At 35.0% G+C, this 24,658-nt stretch overlaps 1 protein-coding gene across 4 annotated transcripts in view; it reads right to left on the bottom strand.

Moving 5' to 3' along the window:
- Window positions 1–24,658, bottom strand: part of LOC100599929 (UDP-glucuronosyltransferase 2A1) — a 63,797-nt gene that overhangs the window by 27,540 nt on the left and 11,599 nt on the right. Inside the window, exon 3 of one of the 4 annotated variants that reach the window (XM_004088981.2) lies at window positions 20,154–20,285. The exons of the other annotated variants lie outside the window; for them this stretch is intronic. Coding sequence (XP_004089029.1) covers window positions 20,154–20,285 — 132 coding nt within the window. The remainder of the gene's footprint in view (window positions 1–20,153; window positions 20,286–24,658) is intronic. 4 annotated transcript variants of the gene reach the window in all.

Below are 24,658 nucleotides of genomic sequence, written 5' to 3' on the forward strand. Positions count from 1 at the left end.
AACATGATTCTATATCTAGAAAACCCCATAGTCTCAGCCCCAAAGCTGCTTGAGCTAATAAAATCTTCAGCAAAGTTTCAGGAAACAAAATCTATCTACAAAAATCACTGTCATTCATATACACCAACAGCGAAGCTGAGAGCCAAATCAGGAAGGCAATTCCATCCACAATTGCTAAAAAAGAATAAAATACCTAGAAATACAGCTAACCAGGGAGGTGAAAGAGCTCTACAATGAAAATTACAAAACACTGCTCAAAGAAATCAGAGATGACACCAACAAATGAAAAAATATTTCATGCTCATAGAATCAGTCTCATTAAAATGACCATACTGTCCAAAGCAATTTAGAGATTCAAGGCTATTCATATTACACTGTTAATACCATTCTTCACAGAATTGGAAATAAAATCTATTTTAAAATATATATGAAACCAAAAAAGAGCCCCCAAAACCAAGGCAACACTAAACAAAAAGAACAAAGATGGAGTTATCACATTATCCAACTGTAAACTATACTACAGGGCTACAGTAACCTAAACAGTATGGCACTGGTATAAAAACAGAAACACAGACTAAGAAAAAACAGAATAGCGAGCTCAGAAATAAGCCTACACAACTAACAACCATCTGATCTTCTACAAAACTGACAAAACCAAACAATAAGAAAAGGATTCCGTATTCAATAAATGGTGCTGGGATAAATGGCTAGCCATATACAGAAGATTGAAACTGGACCCTTTTCTTACAACACATACAAATATCAACTCAAGATGAATTAAAAACATAAATATAAAACTCAAAACTATAGAAACCTAGAAGATAACTTAGTCAATACTATTCCAGACATAGAAAGAGGAAACATTTTATGACAAAGATGCCAAAAGCAATCACAACAAAAGCAAAAGTTGACAAATGTATCTAATTAAACTTAAGAGCTTCTGCACAGCAAAAGAAACTATCAACAGTAAACAGACAATCTACAGAATGAGAGAAAATATTTGCAAAGTATGCATCTGTCAAAAGTCTAATATCCAGAATTTATAAGAAACTTAAACAAACTTACAAGAAAGAAACAACCTCATTAAAAAATGGGCAAAGGACATTAACAGACACTTTGCAAAAGAAGACATACATGCAGCCAACAAGTATATTAAAAAGCTAAAAGCTAAATACCACTGATTATTAGAGAAATGACAATTAAAACCACAGTGAGATACCATTTTATGTCACTCAGAATAGCTTTTATTAAAAAGTCAAAAAATAACAGAAGCTGGCGAAGTTGCAGAGAAAAGGAAACATCTATATACTGTTGGTAGAAGTGTAAATTAGTTCACCCATTGTGGAAAGCAGTGTGGTGATTCCTCAAAGACTTAAAAACAGAACTACCATTAAACCCAGCAATCCCATTACTGGGTATATACCTAAAGGAATATAAATCATTCTATTATAAACACACATGCATGTGAATGTTGATTGCAGCATGATTCACAGTAGGAAAAACATAAAGTCAACCTAAATGCCTATCAATGACAGATTGGATAAATAATGTGTGGTATATATTCATCATGGAAAATTGCACAGCCATAAAAAGGAATGAGAACATGTTCTTTTGCAGGAACATAGATGGAGCTGGGGGGAGAGTCATTATTCTTAGCAAGCTAATGCAGACACAGAACACCAAATACCACATTCTCTCACCTATAAGTTGGAGCTAAATGATGAGAACTCATGGACACAAAGAGGGGAACAAAAGACACTAAGGCCTACTTGAGGGTGGATGGTGGGAGGAGGAAGAAGAACAGAAAATATAACTATTGGGTACTAGACTTAATACCTGGGTCTTGCAATAATCAGTACAACAAACCCCTGTGTACCACATCACCTGCATAACAAACCTGCACATGTACTCCTGAACCAAAAGGTTTTTTCTAAAAAAAAAAATTTTTAAATTTAACATATGAGCTTAAAATAGCCAAAAGAAATTGTGAGAAAAAAGTTGTGAATACTTACCTGAACCTATATCAAAATACCTAACAAAGTAATAATATAATGTATAACCCCACAAAGATGGGAAATTGGCATACAAAGTTAGAGATCAAAATATATTTATAGCTAATATGCTATATAATGGAATCTATATAATATACAATATGCTGAATGAATGATATACCTTAATATTATATATGCATTGTATATTGTACTGCCAATTCTTTGTCTAGAGGCTCAAACGTGAGGAGGGCATGTATTGAGGATTTCATGAGTTTTGAACTTCAATTCTATGCATGATGTCTAGGCAATGGGATGCTGCTATTGTCTAGCAAAACGAAGGAAATCTTCACATGACCCATAGGGTCAACAGGAATATAGAGGTTCAAGGTCCTCAAACACATTAATCCAGCAGTCCACATCCCATGTCTTGGCTTCGGCGTAGGAGATTTCCTGACAAAAATTGCTAAAAATTCAGCATCATTTACAATTCTGCTAAGCCACCAATTAGGTCTTGGCTGTAATTTTCAACTTAGTCTACCCACTTGCTATGGGTCATAAGGGTCTCTTTAAAAATTGTCATGGATGTGTTCTGCTTTATATTGTGTCCTGAGTTATACATGTCTGAATTAATTGAAATTCTCTACCTTCTGTTACTGAAGGTAATAAACACAGCTAACAGCTACACAATTCTTATAATTATTATTGCTTCCACACTTCTCAATTGTTGATTTGACACAAGCTAGTCCATCCGCTTCCATCTGTTCCTCATGACAATTCACCAAAAATGAAAATCGTAGTAATTGTGATTGTACTGGATGCCAAGTGATACCACTACGCCATTTCTACCAGTAATGTAGTCTTTACAGCTATCTAGCCTAGGATTATTGCAATATAACACTCTGTTTTGAGTTCCCCAAGAAACAGGCACTGAGAAAAGAATTTAAATACAAGTAATTTCTGTGAGAATCATCCCGAAGTAACACCACAAACACAGTGGATAAAACGCGGTAGGGAAAAGACAAAAGCCAATATGAATGTATTACCAAGTAACTTGCCACTGCAGGAAATTGCACATACATGTAAAAAAAACCAGCATAATATTTAACAGAATAGTTAATGTAAATATTTTTAAAAATACAAAATAATATTTTATGTTATTTAATGATAGATACAAAATGCACAAAGACATACAACAGACGCAAAGAATTGAAGTCACAGTTTTAAAAAGCAAATGAGCAACCAAGGTATAAAAAAACTTGTATAGTAATATTTAATTTCTTCAGATGGCTATCAAATATATTAGGATTTATCTCAAGTTATGTGTAAAATTACATGTAACACATTATAAAAATAATTCAAATAAAACCTTTGAGTTGAAGATGGAAAATTGAGCTTAATGCTTTTTAAAACAGATTCATTTGAAAGTAAATTAAATAAAAATAAAGACAAGCAAAAGCATTTCAGAAAATACAAACAAGAAAGAAAAATATTTTACAAAATTAATGCTGGCCAAAAAGCCCAGAACAAGCACCTTAAAGAAGCATCTTATATATTGTGAAATGTAACAAAAACATGTAATTTTCACAAATTATTTTTCCATGAACAATATGAACTCCGTTATTTCCTCATTTATTTTCTGTGTGCTTGTATTATCAAACACTGAGAGAGGACCATTATAATCTCCAAGTATAAATGGGAATCTGTCTATTTCTCCTTTAATTTTCATCAATTTACTTTCTTTTTTTTATTATTATACTTTAGGTTTTAGGGTACATGTGGACAATGTGCAGGTTTGTTACATATGTATCCATGTGCCATGTTGGTATGCTGCACCCATTAACTAGTAATTTAGCATTAGGTATATCTCCTAATGCTTTCCCTCCCCTCTCCCCCCACCCCACAACAGTCCCCAGAATGTGATGTTCCCCTTCCTGTGTCCATGAGTTCTCATTCTTCAATTCCCACCTATGGGTGAGAACATGCGGTGTTTGGTTTTTTCTCCTTGTGATAGTTTACTGAGGATGATGTTTTCCAGTTTCATCCATGTCCCTACAAAGGACATGAACTCATCATTTTTATGGCTGCATAGTATTCCATGGTGTATATGTGCCACATTTTCTTAATCCAGTCTATCGTTGTTGGACATTTGGGTTGGCTCCAAGTCTTTGCTATTGTGAATAGTGCCGCAATAAACATACGTGTGCATGTGTCTTTATAGCAGCATGATTTATAGTCCTTTGGGTATATACCCAGGAATGGGATGGCTGGGTCAAATGGTATTTCTAGTTCTAGATCCCTGAGGAATCGCCACACTGACTTCCACAACGGTGGAACTAGTTTATGGTCCCACCAACAGTGTAAAAGTGTTCCTATTTCCCCACATCCTCTCCAGCACCTGTTGTTTCCTGACTTTTTAATGATGGCCATTCTAACTGGTGTGAGATGGTATCTCATTGTGGTTTTGATTTGCATTTCTCTGATGGCCAGTGATGATGAGCATTTTTTCATGTGTTTTTTGGCTGCATAAATGTCTTCTTTTGAGAAGTGTCTGTTCATGTCCTTCGCCCACTTTTTGATGGGGTTGTTTGTTTTTTTCTTGTAAATTTGTTTGAGTTTATTGTAGATTCTGGATATTAGCCCTTTGTCAGATGAGTAGGTTGCGAAAATTTTCTCCCATTCTGTAGGTTGTGTGTTCACTCTGATGGTAGTTTCTTTTGCTGTGCAGAAGCTCTTTAGTTTAATTAGATCCCATTTGTCAATTTTGGCTTTTGTTGCCATTGCTTTTGGTGTTTTAGACATGAAGTGCTTGCCCATGCCTATGTCCTGAATGGTATTGCCTAGGTTTTCCTCTAGGGTTTTTATGGTTTTAGGTCTAACATGTAAGTCTTTAATCCATCTTGAATTAATTTTTGTATAAGGTGTAAGGAAGGGATCCAGTTTCAGCTTTCTACATATGGCTAGCCAGTTTTCCCAGCACCATTTATTAAATAGGGAATCCTTTCCCCATTTCTTGTTTTTGTCAGGTTTGTCAAAGATCAGATAGTTGTAGATATGTGACATTATTTCTGAGGTCTCTGTTCTGTTCCATTGGTCTATGTCTCTGTTGTGGTACCAGTACCATGCTGTTTTGGTTACTGTAGCCTTGTAGTATAGTTTGAAGTCAGGTAACATGATGCCTCCAGCTTTGTTCTTTTGGCTTCGGATTGACTTGGCGATGTGGGCTCTTTTTTGGTTCCATATGAACTTTAAAGTAATTTTTTCCAATTCTGTGAAGAAAGTCATTGGTAGCTTGATGGGGATGGCATTGAATCTATAAATTACCTTGGGCAGTATGGCCATTTTCATGATATTGATTCTTCCAACCCATGAGCATGGAATGTTCTTCCATTTGTTTGTATCCTTGAATGTGTTTGCTCTTCCTTTTCTAGTTCTTTTAATTGTGATGTTAGGGTGTCAATTTTGGATCTTTCCTGCTTTCTCTTGTGGGCATTTAGTGCTATAAATTTCCCTCTACACACTGCTTTGAATATGTCCCAGAGATTCTGGTATGTTGTGTCTTGGTTCTCGTTGCCTTCAAAGAACATCTTTATTTCTGCCTTCATTTCATTATGTACCCAGCAGTCATTCAGGAGCAGGTTGTGCAGTTTCCATGTAGTTGAGCCGTTTTGAGTGAGTTTCTTAATGCTGAGTTCTAGTTTGATTGCACTGTGGTCTGAGAGACAGTTTGGTATAATTTCTGTTCTTTTACATTTGCTAAGGAGAGGTTTACTTCCAACTATGTGGTCAATTTTGGAATAGGTGTGGTGTGGTGCTGAAAATAATATATATTCTGTTGATTTGGGTTGGAGAATTCTGTAGATGTCTATTAGGTCCACTTTGTGCAGAGCTGAGTTCAATTCCTGGATATCCTTGTTGACTTTCTGTCTCATTGATCTGTCAAATGTTGACAGTGGGGTGTTAAAATCTCCCATTATTATTGTGTGGGAGTTTAAGTCCCTTTGTAGGTCACTCAGGACTTGCTTTATGAATCTTGGTGCTCCTGTGTTGGGTGCATATATATTTAGGATAGTTAGCTCTTCTTGTTGAATTGATCCCTTTACCATCATGTAATGGCCTTCTTTGTCTCTTTTGATCTTTGTTGGTTTAAAGTCTATTTTATCAGAGACTAGGATTGCAACCCCTGCCTTTTTTTGTTTTCCATTTGCTTGATAGATCTTCCTCCATCCCTTTATTTTGAGTCTCTTTATGTCTTTGCACGTGAGATGGGTTTCCTGAATACAGCACACTGATGGGTCTTGACTCCTTATCTAATTTGCCAGTCTGCGTCTTTTAATTGGAGCATTTAGCCCATTTACATTTAAAGTTAATATTGTTACGTGTGAACTTGATCCTGTCATTATGATGTTAGTCGGTTATTTTGCTCGTTAGTTGATGCAGTTTCTTCCTAGCCTCAATGGTCTTTACAATTTGGCATGTTTTTGCAGGGGCTGGTACCAGTTATTCCTTTCCATGTTTACTGCTTCCTTCAGGAGCTCTTTTAGGGCAGGCCTGGTGGTCACAAAATCACTCAGTGTTTGCTTGTCTGTAAAGTAGTTTATTTCTCCTTCACTTATGAAACTTAGTTTGGCTGGATATGAAATTCTGGCTGGAGAATTCTTTTCTTTAAGAATGTTGAATATAGTCCCCCACTCTCTTCTGGCTTGTAGAGTTTCTGCTGAGAGGTCAGCTGTTAGTCTGATGGGCTTCCCTTTGTGGGTAACTTGACCTTTCTCTTTGGCCATGCTTAACATTTTTTCCTTCATTTCAACTTTGGTGAATCTGACAATTATGTGTCTTGGAGTTACTCTTCTCGAGGAGTATCTTTGTGGGGTTCTCTGTATTTCCTGAATATGAATGTTGGCCTGCCTTGCTAGATTGGGGAAGTTCTCCTGGATAATATCTTGCAGAGTGTTTTCCAACTTGGTTCCATTCTCCCCATCACTTTCAGGTACACCAATCAGACGTAGGTTTGGTCTTTTCACATAGTCCCATATTTCTTGGAGGCTTTGTTCATTTCTTTTTTTTCCTTTTTCTCTAAACTTCCCTTCTCGCTTCATTCCATTCATTTCATCTTCCATCACTGATACCCTTTCTTCCAGTTGATTGCATCAGCTACCAAGGCTTCTGCAATCTTCGCGCAGTTCTCAAAAATTGGCTTTCAGCTCCATCAGCTCCTTTAAGCCCTTCCCTGCATTGGTTATTCTAGTTATCCATTCATCTAATTTTTTTTCAAAGTTTTTAACTTCTTTGCCATTGTTTTGAATTTCCTCCCGTAGCTCAGAGTAGTTTGATCATCTGAAGCCTTCTTCTCCCAACTCGTCAAAGTCATTCTCCATCCAGCTTTGTTCTGTTGCTGGTGAGGAACTGCGTTCCTTTGGAGGAGGAGAGGTGCTCTGCTTTTTAGAGTTTCCAATTTTTCTGCTGTATTTTTTCCCCATTTTTGTGGTTTTATCTATTTTTGGTCTTTGATGATGGTGATGTACAGATGGTTCTTTGGTGTGGATGTCCTTTCTGTTTGTTAATTTTCCTTCTACCAGACAGGACTCTCAGCTGAAGGTCTGTTGGAGTTTGCTAGAGGTTCACTCCAGACCGTTTGGCTGGGTGTCAGCAGCGGTGGCTGCAGAACAGCGGATTTTCATGAGACTGCAAATTCAGCTGTCTGATAGTTCCTCTGGAAGTTTTGTCTCAGAGGAGTACCCGGCCAAGTGAGGTGTCAGTCTGTCCCTACTGGGGGGTGCCTCCCAGTTAGGCTGCTCAGGGGTGAGGGACCCATTTTAGGAGGCAGTCTGCCCATTCTCAGATCTCCAGCTGTGTGCTGGGAGAACCACTACTCTCTTCAAAGCTGTCAGACAGGGACATTTAAGACTGCAGAGGTTCTTGCTGACTTTTTGTTTGTCTGTGCCCTGCCCCTAGAGGTGGAGCCTACAGAGGCAGGCTGGCCTCCTTGAGCTGTGGTGGGCTCCACCCAGTTCGAGCTTCCTGGCTGCTTTGTTTACCTAAGCAAGCCTGGGCAATGGCGGGCGCCCCTCCCCCAGCCTCACTGCCGCCTTGCAGTTTGATCTCACACTGCTGTGCTAGCAATCAGCGAGACTCTGTGGGCATAGGACCCTCCGAGCCAGGTGCGGGACACAATCTCCTGGTGTGCTGTTTTCCAAGCCCTTTGGAAAAGGGCAGTATGAGGGTGGGACTGACCCGATTTTCCAGGTGCCGTCTGTTACCCCTTTCTTTGACTAGGAAAGGGAACTCCCTGACCCCTTGTGCTTCCCAAGTGAGGCAATGCCTCGCCCTGCTTCGGCTCACGCACAGTGCGCTTCACCAACAGTCCTGTACCCGCTCTTTGGCACTCCCTAGTGAGATGAACCCGGTACCTCAAATGGAAATGCAGAAATCACCCATCTTCTGTGTCACTCACGCTGGGAGCTGTAGACCGGAGCTGTTCCTATTTGGCTATCTTGGCTCCACCCCCAATTTACTTTCTTTACTTTGATCCTGTTAGGTACATACATATTTGTGATTATTATGTCTTCTTGATGAATTTAACACCTTTACTTATAAAATGACATTTATTCTCATAATAATCATTTTTCTGAAGATTTACTTTATCTAACATTAATGAAGCCACTTCACCTTTACTTTACTATTAGTATCATAGGTATATTCTCATTTTATTTTTAACCTTTTTCTTTTGAGTTTCTTAATATAGCACAGAATTTAGTCTTGCTTTTTTAAAAAAAATCCAATTTGACAATGTCTAACTATTGGTGAGGATTGTGAGAACTTTACACTTAATGTGATTATCTACATGTTTAAGTTGGGATTTTTCATTTTGCTATTTTTTTAATTTATCTCATCTCTGTTTTTTTCTTTTTTTCTTTCCTATCTTCATTTTTATTGGTTGAACATATTTTATGATCCTAGTTGACATTTTTATTAGCTTATTAAATATTCTTTTTTTTGCTCTACCTTTGTTGTGGTTGTATGTAAAATTTGCAGTTAGTATCATTTTTAGCGTAACAACTTTACAGCAGTGTACTTCCTGTATCTCTTTGCAGATTTTGTGCTATTGTTGCCATACAGTTTACCTCTATGTATTATAACTTCAAAACACAATAAATATCAGTAGTTATTATTTTGGTTTCAAGCAGTCATTTAACCTTTAGTAATATTAAATAAAATTTTTAATGTCTTTTTATTCATTGACTTATTTACAATTTTTGTCTCACCATTCATTTGTCTAGATCTAAATTTTTACTTGAGATCATTTTTCTTCTGCCTTCAACATTTCTTCAAGAAGTGGTGGTCTACAAAAGATTAATTTTCTTGGTTCTTGTAGCAACAAAAAAAATTCAGCCTTTATTTTTAAAATTATATTGGCTGGGTATTAAATTTGCTGGGAATATATGTATTAGTTATGATAATTTTAATTTATTTTAGTACTTTTTAGGTCTAACTGCTGTTTTTGGCTTGCATTGCTTTTAATGAGAAGTCTGTATTCATTCCTTTCTTTTTTTCTTTGCTAGATGAAGTATTTTTTAAATTTTCCATCCATTTTTCAGATTTTCTCTTTATCACTGTTCAGTATATTGATTATGATATGATAGAGGCATTTTATTTTTCTTTTTACTTGGTTAATTGAACTTCTTGGATCTATTTGTATATGGAATTCACCAAATTTGAAAAATTTGGAGGCATTATTTATTTTAATTTTTTTTCTGCTGATGCTCCTTCCTTTAGGGTATTGAAATACTATATGTTAGGATGCTTTGTTTATTTTGTGGGGAAGGGAGAAGTGATTATTTTTCTTTATTTTTCATTTTGTATAGTTTATATTACTATATCTTTAGATTCTTTTTTTCTATGCTGTGTCCAATCTTTTAATACTATCCAATGTATTCTTAATTTTAGATATTGTGTGTTTCATCTCTGGTAGTTTAATATGGGCTCATTTTTAGATATTTTATTTTTCTCTTTCTATGCTTACTTTTATGTTCTTTTGGCCATACCCTATTTTTTTTAGATCTACGCTGTATCACTTATGTAAATTTAACATTTGCATGCAGAAATACAGAGCAACTGCTAAATAGTGTAAAGATGTACCTTTTCAAAAGCCCCAGGCAGGAAGACTTAAAAAATCAATAAACAAATATTAAAATTAATTAGTCTTGCAAGTTGTCCAACATAATATCAAATTACAAAATTCAATAACATTCTCTAACCCAGATACAACTACAAAATGTAACAAAATAAGATGTTTAGAATTGCAACAAGAACTATCATCGAAGAGTTATCTTAAAGATACTCAATAACCACAAGCTATTTATAATAGCTGTTTTAGAGTACTTGTCTATTAATTCTATCATCTATGTCATGACTGTGAACTTATCTATTTAATAATATGCCATTTGTTGCTGTCAGTCATATATTTATGCTTTGTTAAATACTTCATAACTTTTTTTCTGATTTTACCTTGTTGGATACTGGGCTATTTTTTTAAATTCTTTTAAATATTTGGACTCTTTGATCTGGTAGAGGGATATATGTAATTTCATCCACTAGAAGCTTGCTTTTAAGTTTATTACATCACATACTAACATTTTATTTCAGTGTAAATTTTATTCCACCAAAAAAGGCCATACACATCTAAAGACTCTATTTTGATGTTTGGAGACCTTTAACCATGACAAAAAAAACTATATACATATGCATCATTTTTATATACATACGTATGTATGAAGTAACTATTATTGGACCATCTCCTATTTCTAGTGGTTTTATGCCCTGTTTCAGTAGTTTCCTGACAGGCCTGTGCAGATCAGTATTCCAAAAAACAAAACAGACTTGAGGATATTTATTGGGTATTATGCTCACTACCTGGGTGATGGGATCATTCATACATCAAGCCTTAGTGACACGCAATATACTCAGATAAAAACTTGCACATATACCCTTGGAAACTAAAATAAAAGCAGAAGATAAAAAATAAAATACAATGTTACTACTAAAGAAAGCTGGTCATTTAAAAAATTTTCATTATTCATCTTATATTCATTAATTGGAATTAAGAGATTGCTTGTTCATTGAACTGTTTATACAGTATAAACTAAAATATTAATGAATTTTATTTTATGTGTTCTATGCAATCAAACTAATTATTTATTTTGTTTCTCAAATTGTCCCAGATTTTGGAAACTTCTTCATAGTAGTTCCTGTATTCTTTTGACATGGCTCCATCATTTCTAAGCACTTTTGACTTTTTGGAATTACTAGATGGTTTAGACTCGACTTCTGTTTTCACTGCCTCAAACTTAAAATCAACCACTTCTCCAGTGGATGGTATTTCATTTTATTAGATAATGGCATATAAAACTCACGATATATATTATAGGTATATTCATTGTTACTGGGGTTTCATGTGTTTTCAATGGACAAAGAGAGAAAATATATTTGCACATATTGACACACACATAAACATTTTCTATTATCTATTTCTAAACAATTTTTAACAGTAAAAAACCTTTGCCACAATAACACAATGTTTACCTATTTGATAAGTCTTCATAAATACATGAAATTTGTTTCAGAATTACTCAGAGATTTGTTAAAAAAATCAAGTTTACTGCTTATGGAAAAATATTTGTCTCATAAATGAGTCTCTTAACGCATTGAAACAGTACTACCAGACTCATACCACATACTACACTAGTACATACTAGACTCATATGATTTTATGCATATATTATAACAAAATTCCAAGTAATAAATATTTTTGTCTTCCATAGGCAGGCAGGCAGGCAGGCGAAAGAAGGAAGGAAGGAAGGAAGGAAGGAAGGAAGGAAGGAAGGAAGGAAGGAAGGAAGGGAAGGAAGGAAGGAAGGAAGGAAGGAAGGAAGGAAGGAAGGAAAAGAAAGAAGGAAAGAAGGAAAAGAAGGAAGGAAAGGAAGAAAGAAAGAAAGATAAAAAAGGAAAGAAAAAGAAAGAGAGAAAGAGAGAAAGAAAAGAAAGAAAGAAAGAAAGAGAAAGAAAGAAAGAAAGAAAGAAAGAAAGAAAGAAAGAAAGAAAGAAAGGAAAGAAAGAAAGAAAAAAGAAAGTCTCCTAAGGCCAATTCAAACTGTTTAGAAAAGGACTGAAGAACATATATTTAAGGTTCATAATCACACATGAATACAAAGCAAGTGTTTCTATATCAAATTATGAGCAAACTGGAATTAATGATGAGCAAGGAAATATAAAATATTAGCATCACATTGAAATTAACTCAAGATGGAAGGAGGGATAAATAGGAAATTTGCAAATGTCATAGACAATATTACAGGTTAAAAGAGAATGGAGAGAAAAAATATTAAGATATTATTAATTTTTGCCTACTGACCCTTTATCATATATATGTTTTAAGAATATTTACTTCCATTCCACAGATTGCCTTTTAAGTTTGTTGATTGTCTCTTTTGCTGGCCAGAAGCTATTTTAGGTTGATATAATCCCACTTGTCTGTTTTTGCTTTTGGTGTTAGATCCAAGAAATTATTTCCAAGGTCAATGTCAAGAAGCATTTCCCTATGTTTTCTTCTAGGATTTTTGTGGTTTTAAGTCTTAGGTTGAATATTTAATTTGTTTCAGGGCATCAAAATGTCCACATCACCCAAAACAATCCAGATTCAATGAATCCATATCAAAATCCCATTGGCATTTTTTAAAGAAATAGAAAAAAACACCAAAATTTATATGGAGCAACAAAAAAATAATATTCAAAGCAACTTTGTTCAAGAAGAGAAAAGCTGGAGACATCACACTCCCTGGTTTCAAAATACGCTACAAAGTGACAAGAATCCAAACAGTATTAAAACACACATATAGACCAAGGGAACAAAATGGAGAACCTAGAAAGAAACCCATCCATATATGCTCAGCTGGTCTTTCAACAAGATGTCAAGAATACATGATGAACAAAGAGTAGTCTCCTCAATAAATGATGTCGGGAACACAAAATATCCACAAGCAAAAGAAGGAAATTGGAGCCTTATCTTAAGCCATACCTTTTCAAATTTCATGAAAAAAATTCTTAAAACTTAGAAAAGAGAACTTTTTTGAATTAATACAAATGGTTATATAACATAAGTTTAAATGGGAGAAAAAAATAAAAGCGTTTTCTTTAAAAGCAAATACATGAATGATCTAGAATTCCCAATTCTACTTAATACTAAATGTAAAGTTTCAGCTTACAAAATAAAATACATGTGAAATGTCTAAAAACTGAATAAAAGAAAAAAGACTGCCATAACTTTTACATGCTATTATGGTCTATATTGGAATTCAAAGGAATCTATAGCCACTATCAAGTTATAGTCTACACTGAGAGAGACAATCTTTCAATTTCCCTCAGCTATTAGTCTCAAACGGGATTCATTGACTGAACCCAAATTGATACCAAAGAGAAAGGGAGCCAGATGATACCAGGTGATACACAGTTACACTCTTCTCCTGACTATGTTAAAGCTACCTTTGTCATTTCCCCAGTACCACAAGCCATAGCTTTTTACAAGCATTGCTATTCCCTCTCCTTTTAACCACCTTCATTTGAATTTTGCAGATTCAATGGTATTAACACATTCTACTCTGAGTTACTACAAATGATGGGAATATTAACACTCCTCCAAGTAGAAAGGGAGCCAGGTGATACAGTCAATAAAAGTAGCTTCCTAGGACTCTGAATAGCGTTCATTCAGGAGGTATATACTACAAAGTGTTTACTTTGCAGATCTGGATTTCTCAACTTGTGCATTCCCAAAAAAGGCTCATGTTCTTACATTCAAGACGGGCTCGTACCTGGCTCTAAGAGCTGAGTTCCAATCTTTTGGAATACAGTGCCTAATAAGAGTGTTTTTGTATATCTGAGGTCTTGGTCCACATTAGTTTGACCAGATAGTTTACGTTATCAATGTGATTTACCATGATCACCAGTTTTTGCTCTGAGGGTCTGGAGTCTGGGTAGCTGAGGTTAGTCAAACAGGCCTTAGACATCTATGTGATTGAGCCCTAACAATAACCCAAGACATCAAGGTTCAGGTGAGCTGGTTGATAAAACTGCATCCTGTCACCACATATCATTGCTAGAAATATCAAATAAATCCTGTGAAACTCTACTAGAAGAGGACCCCTGAAAGATTGCAACTGATCTTTTCTGGGCTACCCTTTCTGGGTCTTTTCTCTCTCCTTATTTTAATCTGTATTATTTTGTTATAATAAACCATAACCATGAGTCTAGCAGCTTCTGAGTCCCGTGAGTATTTCGAGTGAATCATTGAGTCTCAGAGTAGATCCATAAGAATAATCAGTAAGATGTTATGAATAATTTGGTAAAACAAAATGTATATTATCATTGCAATAGAAATTTCTTTGTAAAATATTTTTTCTTTAATCTTGAATGTACAAGTATAGTTAAAATTCCAAAATACCACATGAAAAATAATGTACTGGAATTTATTTCTCATATTTAAATGTGACTTTAAATTACACTATTATAGTGTAATTAAGATTATATTAAAAGATTATATTAAAAATATATAACTAAAATACAGCCATATGGATCAGAGCTCTAAGTTTCTATTCTTGTAGACATTTGTCTTTCTCTTTGTTTTAATGAGGGTATATCAATAGTAATAGCTCCATCTGCAGTTAGCTTCGATGTATTTTTTTCTCCTGCAATTTTTGACGTAGTTAGAGTGAGGCCATATGTAACAGGGTCTTTAAGCAATTTCCTTCTTCCCAGATGTGCCATGCAGTGTCTTTACTCTCTATAACTCCCAATTCCCACCTCTTCCTGGTTACACTCTCATCCTGACTATGTTAAAGCTACCTTTGTCATTTCCCCAGCACCACAAGCCATAGTTTTTATCAACCATTACTATTCTCTCTCCTTTTAACCACCTTCATTTGAATTTTGCAGATTCAATGATATTTACACATTGTACTCTAAGCTACTACAAATCACTGTGAATATCAATACTCCTCCAAGTAGAAAAGGGTTATAAACAGGGAATTATAAAATAGGCCTCTAAGAAAACTCCAGAGGAATGCAAGTTAAAATGAGACACATATTTTCAACAAACTGGTCACAAAATAAAAACCATTTATTTAGCCAAGATGCCAAGGATGTATGAAAATTATATATGTTTTATTATGCTAGCGAGTGGTAACAGACCCTAAAGATGAAACTGTGAATGCAATTCTACTGCGGGAGGAATTCCTGATTTACCAAGTCTCCAGCACACCCACATTCACACAACTCACAAATACACTATATATCAATTATACATATATTATATATATACATACATGTAAGAATTATTACACTGTGGTGTGTGCTAAAGAATACATGAGTAAGTGGCAGAGTTAACAATACTACTTAAATGTTATTGATGACTTGAATGTGATCTCTGTGATAGGATGTCCCATCTCTCTAGATATGGAATCATTGACATAAACTTTCTATTGTTCTCTTTCTTAAACTATAACACTACTTTCTCATTTGAAAAAGAGAATCAGTGATATCTATCTCAATATCAAATGCTTTATTTTTGACTTCCTATTGATGTCTTTTCTTTGGAAAAGCAGAGAGCTAGGGCTTGAGTGAATCCGAGAATCACAAAGATACCTATACTATTTTAGTGAAATTAGTTAAGTGGGCTTTGGAGGTAAATAGATCTATCTTCCCATATTTTTTCAAAATGATGTTTGTCAAAGAGAGAGTTACTTAATTTTTATCTGTTTTTATTTTATCATAAAACTAAAATAATGATAATATTTTGAAAACATATCGTGAAAATTAGTAATAACAATCCAAATGTTTAGAAAAATGCTTCAGTGGAGAATTTAAGTCATCAAAAATTTTAAAACTAAACTGAAGATTATAGCACAAGAAAGTAGGCTGTCAACAGATTTACTGCCTAACCATCAATAATGAGAAATAGTTTAGTTATCTTTCCAAAGTATATAACACAATATGCAAAAATATAACAGAATGAAGAATATTATTTGAGATGAGAAGCCATCTTAAGCAGTCAGATATTTGTGTATCTAAACCTGCCAAGCAAGGAGAGGAGTGTGTGCACGGGCATTTCTGGGTGTGTCCACTAATTATCCCAGCTGACAACCTGAAAAAGAGAACAACTGTAGCCACTACATCAGGATATTTTGGGAATTTGAAGACTACGGATATATTACTAGGCTCCACTGATGCTGGGATACCAACTTTAATGAAATCACAGTTGAGCTAAAAACAAAGATTGGTTGAATTCAATTTCTATTCTAACACAAGGCTACTACTTCACACTACTTTTAGTTGGCACTTTTGTCAAGAAAAGACAGAAAATATCTGGAAACATGGATTCCAAAATAATATCATTAAAAGGACAATATAAGCACCACAATTTGTATGAATCCAATAAATACCACATTATAGTTATTAGTTTTTCTTTACTCCTAAAATTATTCACTTATGTGATGTATATTAACTTTATTTTTGAAAGAGATTCACAAAAATGAAAGATCTATTCCTATATGTTTACTTGCAATAACAAAATGATCTATGAATTCAAAGATAATTACATTCAGAGCAATTTTTAAAAGGTTCAAGGTGTTTTGATACAAATACAAAAGAAATCACAAAATAATTTGATTTGCTACCATGAAGGAAGAGGGAAGGCATAACATGTAATGTTACAAAGCTCAAAAGGAATAGGTTTGGGGGTTAATAAGGGGTCTGCATTAAAGATAAGGTAAATTTTTTTTTTCCACGAGTAGGGAAATTCTTTTTTAGTTTACACGCAGCACCTTTCAGAATTGAAGTTGAGTTGCTGATGATGCCAGTGCACCCACATTATGATTTCTTTGAAACATCCAATGGCTTCATCATTTAGGCCAAAGGAGCACAATCTCACTATGGGTAATTTCTATTTATGACAAACTAAAAACAGGCAGTTGGCAAACTTCTTAACGCATGACAATAGTAAATATGGAAATCACCCTTAGTGAATATATTTTTATAAAGAAGTAACTGGCCGGGCACAATGACTCAGGCCTGTAATCTTAGCACTTTGCGAGGCAGAGGTGAGCAGATCACGATGTCAGGAGTTCGAGACCTGCCTGGCCAACAGAGTGAAACCCCGTCTCTACTAAAAATACAAAAATTAGCCGGGCATGGTGGCAGGAGCCTGTAATCCCAGCTACTCTGGAGGCAGAAGCAGGAAAATTGCTTGAACTCAGGAGGCAGGGATTGCAGTGAGCCGAGATTGAGCCATTGCACTCCAGCCTGAGCAACAGTGCAAGACTCGGTCAAAAAAAAAAAAGTAACTATATTTAAGACAACTTTTATTTTTAATCAAGGAATACATTATGCACCAGAGATTCTTGATGGCTTACAAACCAGATGTGGGTGACAATTTAATCATGATGTTAAAGTTAAAATGATAAGAGGATGTAGTAAAAAGTCCACCAAAGAAAATTAAAAGTGAGTAAGAATGAAGAATGAGAACAAAGAGGTGGGAGTTATTCAGCCTAAGTATCTGAAAAGGTCTGGGTAGTGGCCTTATTAGAAAGGAATCCCAGAGAATGATTGATGTGTTAGTTACACACATACACATTCGATGAAACAAATCACACTGTACACTTTATGTACTTTTTATCACATAAAAATTATACCTTAATAAAAACAATAGAGATCAACAGAATGGTTACAATGAAAATAAATACCAAAAAAAATACCAAGTGTTGATGATAATGGAGAACAGCTGGAACCCTAGTATATGGCTAGTAGGTTTACTAGTTTGTACAACCTTTTGGGAAACTAAATTTTAATGGTATCTATAACCTTTCAATTCCACTCTCATGAATATATCCAACAGTATGGCATACATGCATTCACCAATATTAGGTACAAGAATGTTCTAAGCAGTGTTCAGCATAAGGTGGCAAAACCAAAATAGCCTAAATTTCCATCAGCAGTAGAATGGATAAATAAAATGTGATATTTTAATTCAATAGACTGCATATAGCTATAAGAATGAGCACAGCATATCTACATGCAACAACTTGTACGAATTTCAAAAACATAATATTAATCAAAATAAGCAAAATACAAAGGAGTACATAATGTGTGATTCAACTATATAACGTTTAAAGTCAAGGAAAATTGATCTATGGTATTAGAAGCCAAGGAAGTATTTACCCTTAGATAGGAGTTGTGGGGACTAATAAGCAGATGGAGGAGGAGTTATGGATTGCATTCATGTTTTGTTTATTAATTTGAGTGCTGGTTGCAAGGGTGGGGTTATTTCGTGAAACTTCAATGAGCTATAAAGTTTAGGATTTATGTTTTACAGAAAGATTACACAAAATTTTCAAAACTCGGCCGTGCACGGAGGCTCATGCCTGTAATCTCAGCACTTTGGGAGGCCGAGGCGGTCAGATCAGGAGCTCAGGAGATCGAGACCATCCTGGCTAACATGGTGAAATCCCGTCTCTACTAAAAATACAAAAAATTAGCCAGGCTTGGCGACCGGCGCCTGTAGTCCCAGCTACTCCGGAGGCTGAGGCAGGAGAAAGGCGTGAACCCGGGAGGCGGAGCTTGCAGTGAGCCGAGATCGTGGCACTGCACTCCAGCCTGGGCGACAGAGCGAGACTCCGTCTCAAAAATCAAACAAAACAAAACAACAACAACAACAACAAAAACCCACAACACTGATCACAGGAAAGCTACATATAAGAAGGAATTGGAAGGCTTACGTGACGAAAGATTAACAGAAAGCTCCAAGTTTTCCAGGGAAAGGGTGGGAAGTAGGGTATGAGAATTAGAGTGGGATTAGGAAACGGAGAGAAGCAATAAATACAACACCGGGCCCGGAAAAGAAACTACAGATGAAATACAAATAATACGTTATTGTGATTAATCTAGTTTAGTTGCAGACAAGTTGGATAGAGGGGGAAGGTTAAGAGGCTGTTTTTTTCTTAAGTTACTTGGGGCTTATTCCAAAAATAAAAAGTTGTTTTAACAACTGATAATCACTTTATATATTTTACCATATTGGCAGAACAAAGAGAATAATAATATAATAATTTGAATAGACGCAGAAAAACATTTGATAAAATTCATCATCCTTTTATAATGAAAATTTATTTGAATTAAAAAGAAAAAGGGTGATTCCTCAATCTAATAGGAGATACCTAAAATTCACCTACAGCAAACATTACACTTAATGGTAAACAATGAATGATTTTCCACTGACATCTAGAATGAGACAAAATGCCCATTACCCTCATTTTTATCTTATATTGTGCTGGAGTGTCTCATTAACTGTTAAGAGATTTGTATTCTTCATGGGCTGGGATAAGGTAACACTAGTTCTAAGAATCCATCTAAAATTTATCAGCAGGAAATGCTTGAGGGGATGGATACCCCATACTCCAGGATGTGCTTATTTTACATTGCATGTCTATATCAAAACATCCCATCTACCCCCTAAATATATACTACTATGTACCCACAAAAAAGTTTAAAAATAAAAATAAAAATAAATTTAAAAAGAGGAGTAAGGATTAAAGTTCAGATTTAAATTAAATATTAAATGTCAAAAAATAAAATTGAATAAATAAAATACATCAGCAGGAAAAGAGGGCCCAACGTGGTACTGACAGTTAAAACTAAATTATACCAGCCAAGTGTCATATAGCTTATTACTGGGCTTTCTGCTCTTCCAATCTACAGTGCGCTGGGATGGACAGAGACAGACTGGAAACCCAAAAGACACATGCAAAATGGAGCCATCCAGTTTCCTGTTGCCTTACCTGTCTAACCATTTTCACTACAGTGTTAAAGGGCTTAACCTTTCTATTGCTGCAGCAAAAGCTAGTCTCAAATTCTACAGTGAGAACTATCTATTTGCTGTACAGCAGATCTCTTAGAAGTTGAGGAAGAAATAAGGTTCAGAGGCTGGGTGAGGTGGCTCAAGCCTGTAATCCCAGCAAGTTGTGAGGCCAAGGAGGGTGGATAACTTGAGGTCAGGAACTTGAGACCAGCCTGGCCAACATGGTGAAACATTGTCTCTACTAAAAATACAAAAATTAGCCTGGCCTGGTGGCTGCCTGTAATCCCAACTACATTGGAGGCTGAGGCAGGAGAATTGCTTGAACCCAGGAAGCAGAGGTTGCAGTGAGCCAAGATCCACCACTGCACTCCAGCCTGGGCAACAGAGTAAGAGTCCATCTCAAAAAAAAAAAGGAGAGAGAGAGAGAGAAATAAGGTTCAGTTAAATCTGGTGGTGCCATGCAGAACACTTGGCCTGCCCAAAATTTATTAATAGATTCGTTTCTGGATATGAGTAGCAGTGATTTTCATAATTCCTGATATCCCTGTTCCCTTAGCTATTAAAGCTATTCTTAAAATGTTAATTGTTTTACTCATTTCATCTGTAAGATTTAAGACTTCCTCACTGATAAAGAAAACAAGTTTTTTAACTGGTGCAATCAGCTATGTCCTTGTACTTATTCCGATGTCCTTCAAGACATTTGGAGTTTTTCTTTGTCACAATTTAACATATCATTTCTCTAGTCTGTTTTTCCTACACAGAACTGAAGAACAACTATTGTAATGGAAATTCCACAAAAATTTGACATGTTGTTAGCTCTCCTGTGGTCAAACATAATTATGTAAAATTGTGTATCTGCCCTCTTTCAATATCACGTTACAGTTAGCAGGTGTTCTTAATCCTTTGAGAATGTGATGGCAAACAAAACACAAAGTGGGGTTTTACCAGTTCTTCACAGTATACCTTAATTTGAAATAAAATATTCAAGGAAGGTATTTGTTGTTCAAATTATGTTCAGTAACATGAGAAGTATAAAGGATTTAAGTAAATAGGATATTTAATTTCTTAAGTGATAGAATTTCTAAACCTAGATTATTATACTGTAAAGGTGAGAAGTTGGGAACTTGCTGTTTTACAAAGCCTTTTTCACACTTATCTAATTTGTTATGGCTTCCTTTGAGAAGGAAGGTTTAGTACCTACCAGAAGCCATTTATTTTTTGTAGATTTTTTTGGCTACTTTCCATTTACAGAGCCCCATGGTAATATAACTAGGGTTTTATCATTGCAGATTTCCTAAGTAGTTTGGTGTAAATAACATTTAATATAAGTATAATTCTTTATAATTGACATGGAATAGCCACATATGATGTCATATGATCCTCCTAAGGAATATAGTGAAATTTTTAACCCTATTTTAAAGAGGAGAAAGCACTGTGACTCAAAAGTTTCAGTTACTTGTCTGAGATCCCAGTTAGCAAGTGGAATCGGAACCTGAAGCCACATGCATTTTTCAGGACCCTTCACTTTGTTACTTTTTGTATGTCTCTTATTTAAGGTATATAGATTGTTAACTCATTCAGTAGCTACAATAATCACTATCCAATACGTAGCTGGGTAGTTACAATTATTATAGAACACATTTCAAATGTCTTGAGATATACTCATGTGAATCATACCCAAATTAAAAGAAAAATGTGGTTTGAAGGCATATAAAATTTGAAAGCCAGAAATAAAGAAACTACGGTTAAATTATGCCTTAAAGGAATTTTAAAAACACAGAATTATGCTTGTAAAATTTTAGTTACCACATCTTCAAAAATAAACTTAAATTTTATTTACCTTGCCTATGTTTTATATGGGGCATATTTAATATCTTTCCTCTAGACAAATTCTAAGAAAAAGTTGAAAAGCTTTTGATAAAAAAAATTATTGCAAGAGTTTTGCAATATCAGGAGAAGAAAAAAGATATATTCAAATACCACTTGTGAAAGATAAGAGTAAGATCAAGTTAGTTTATGAGTATTCTTGTGTGTACGGCTTGCCACAAGTCTTTGTACTTGTTCTTATCTACTCCTAAAAGGCTTTTCCTCCAGGGATCTTATGGATTCTGACTTTCACTTCCCTCACATATTTTGCCTGATGTCATTCTTTCATTTGATACTTTCTCTGCCTGCTCTATTTAAATATGCAAACTCACTCTAAGAACTATCTGTTCTTCTTACTTTATGACATAGCATATATCACAGGCTAACATCCATATATTTTATATATTTATTTTATTTATTGATTGTCTGCTCTCATTAGAATGTAAGTTCCATGAGATAGAGAATTTGATCTGTTTTGCTTATTGTTGTATTCCTACCACTTAGACAAGTTGTAGGAACTAGGTTGGCATTCAACAAATACTTTTTTACACAAAGTAAACAAGAGAGAATGAAGGAAGAAAAGTAAAAAAGGAAGGAAGTCAAGAAGGAAGGCAGGCAGGCAGGCAGGAAGGAAGGAAGGAAGGAAAGAAGGAAGGAAAAAAGGACCAAGGGGAGTGAGGGAGAAAGGAAAGAAAGTCAAAAGGTATGTAAAATGTCTTTCACATTACTTCTGTGAGAAAGTACCAGTGGTAGCATCATCTATTAATTCCGGCTATTGATTAGTGTCCCAACTACTAAGAGATCTGGAGGCAAAATCATCAAGAGAGAAGGAAATAAAAATATAAAGGGAGGCTCATAGAAGCCAGGAAAAATAAGTAATATAAACAACCAATCAGGACTGGCCTTGATGGTTAACATTATTGTGTTTGATTCTCATAAGGAATGTTTCATGCAAGGAAACATGAGGCTGGCCACAGGATAGAGAGAAATTAATTTGAGAGATGGTGTCCAACTACCCAGAGACGTGTAAAGATAGAGAGACAGTGAGAACCAGGGTAGAGTGTAAACTCCAGTTTTCTATTGCCTGATTCTATGCTTTTCAAAGCTTTCTGCAGACAAAGAAAATAATGAAGGACAAAGGAGGCACGGTAAATCATGTGTCACCTCAAAAATATTTGCCAGGTATTTTTCAGTAGTGTTATAACGTATCCTAATACGGGCACTTTCATTTATATTTTGAAATTGATTTATACATTGAAAAGCTATTACCTAAATGGACACAAAGTTGTTTGCATTAAGAGACAATAGCATACATGTTAATACCACCATTTCATTGTTAAGGATTTATTCAAAGAGAATAATCAGAGAATTGTTTGTACAGAGATATAAGAAGTCCATTATCTTCAGCTCAGCATATGCAGTGGAATGGAAATCTTTCGCCGTATGACAATAAGAATAAATAAGGGATGTGGAGTCATTAAAAAGAGAAAATTTTAGACTTACCTAAAATTTTGCTATAGTATGAATTCCATTCTCCCCAGTAGGACTGAAATATATAGTCTTGCAGAGAATAAGATATGGTATTTTTATTCCTTTCACCAAAGGTCATCTGGTCAGTGAGCTCTGACAAGGCTGCCGGTACATAGAGACTGGTGCTGGGATTTTCCCACAGTATCTCTCCACTGTTGATGCTGGAGAGAACCTCAATGTGTACATAAATGGAATTCCTAATTTCAGAGCAATGAGATCACCACAGATTTTTACTGGGTCTGCTACCAACACATCAAAACCACCTTTCTGAAGTCTTGCCATCAACTTTGGGTTCTTTAGTACACCATCACAGATTTGTATATTAATTTGAAAGAAAGTGCAGGAAACAGGTATCACTTCGAAATTCACAGGAGAATCAGGATTGGAGTTGATGAATAGAGTTGCTGATGAAGCCAATACAGTCATATTGCGATTTCTTTGAATCAACTCTTCTAGAATAATCTTAATATTTAACCAATGGCTACCATCTGTAGGCCAAATTAACACATTCCCACTTAGAATGACTTCAGTCGGAGTCAAATTAAAAACCAGCATCTGGACAAACTTCTTAGGCATGGTAAAATCCCTTATGGAAACCATCCTACTGTAGATCCTTCAAGATGAAAAAAAAAACTTCAAAGTATATTTAGGTCAATTTTTAAATAAAATAATATCTAATGTGATGGTTACACTCAGTCGTAGGTCAATTGATCTTTAGATTAAAAGGTAAATAATATAATTCAAATTCCTATATGCACTAACATCATTATTTCAATAAGAGAAATAAAATCTGGTTCTTTTTAAAGAAGAGGAAGCAGAGGGTTATAAACCTACCATCTACATATTCTGTGATAATAACTATGATTTATAAAATACATCTCTAATATATTTTTCACAAAATTGAATAGACAACTTTCAGAGGAAGTTTGCTCAAACATTTCAGGGTGTTTTAGATTATATGGATTATAGAGTAAAATACTATGCATTTGATATAGAATAGCTTTCTTCTCCATAAAGCCAATTGATTGTTGTCTCCTATGCCTTTGTTACAGGGAATTTTTCAGTTTCTTCCATATGACACAGATCAAGAAGATATGGCCTGGAACTCCAAAGAATCACAGACTTTGTTATTCAGAGAAGCTAGGTAGACACTGGAGTTCAATAGACCCAGATTCAAATATTGTCCTTTAATAAGATTTCTGACACCGGGGAATTATTCAGACCCTCCCATTCTCAGTTTTCTCAAAGAAAAATGAGAGGTGATGACATTCATTTGTTATATTACTTTGTGGATTAACAATAGTATCTATAAAGCTACTTTTCAGTCTTCTTGGTACAGAGTAAGAGTGTAGTAATGTTAGCGGTTTAATAAATT

The sequence above is a fragment of the Nomascus leucogenys genome, chromosome 9 (genome assembly GCF_006542625.1).
Source record: "Nomascus leucogenys isolate Asia chromosome 9, Asia_NLE_v1, whole genome shotgun sequence".
Lineage (NCBI taxonomy): Eukaryota > Metazoa > Chordata > Mammalia > Primates > Hylobatidae > Nomascus > Nomascus leucogenys.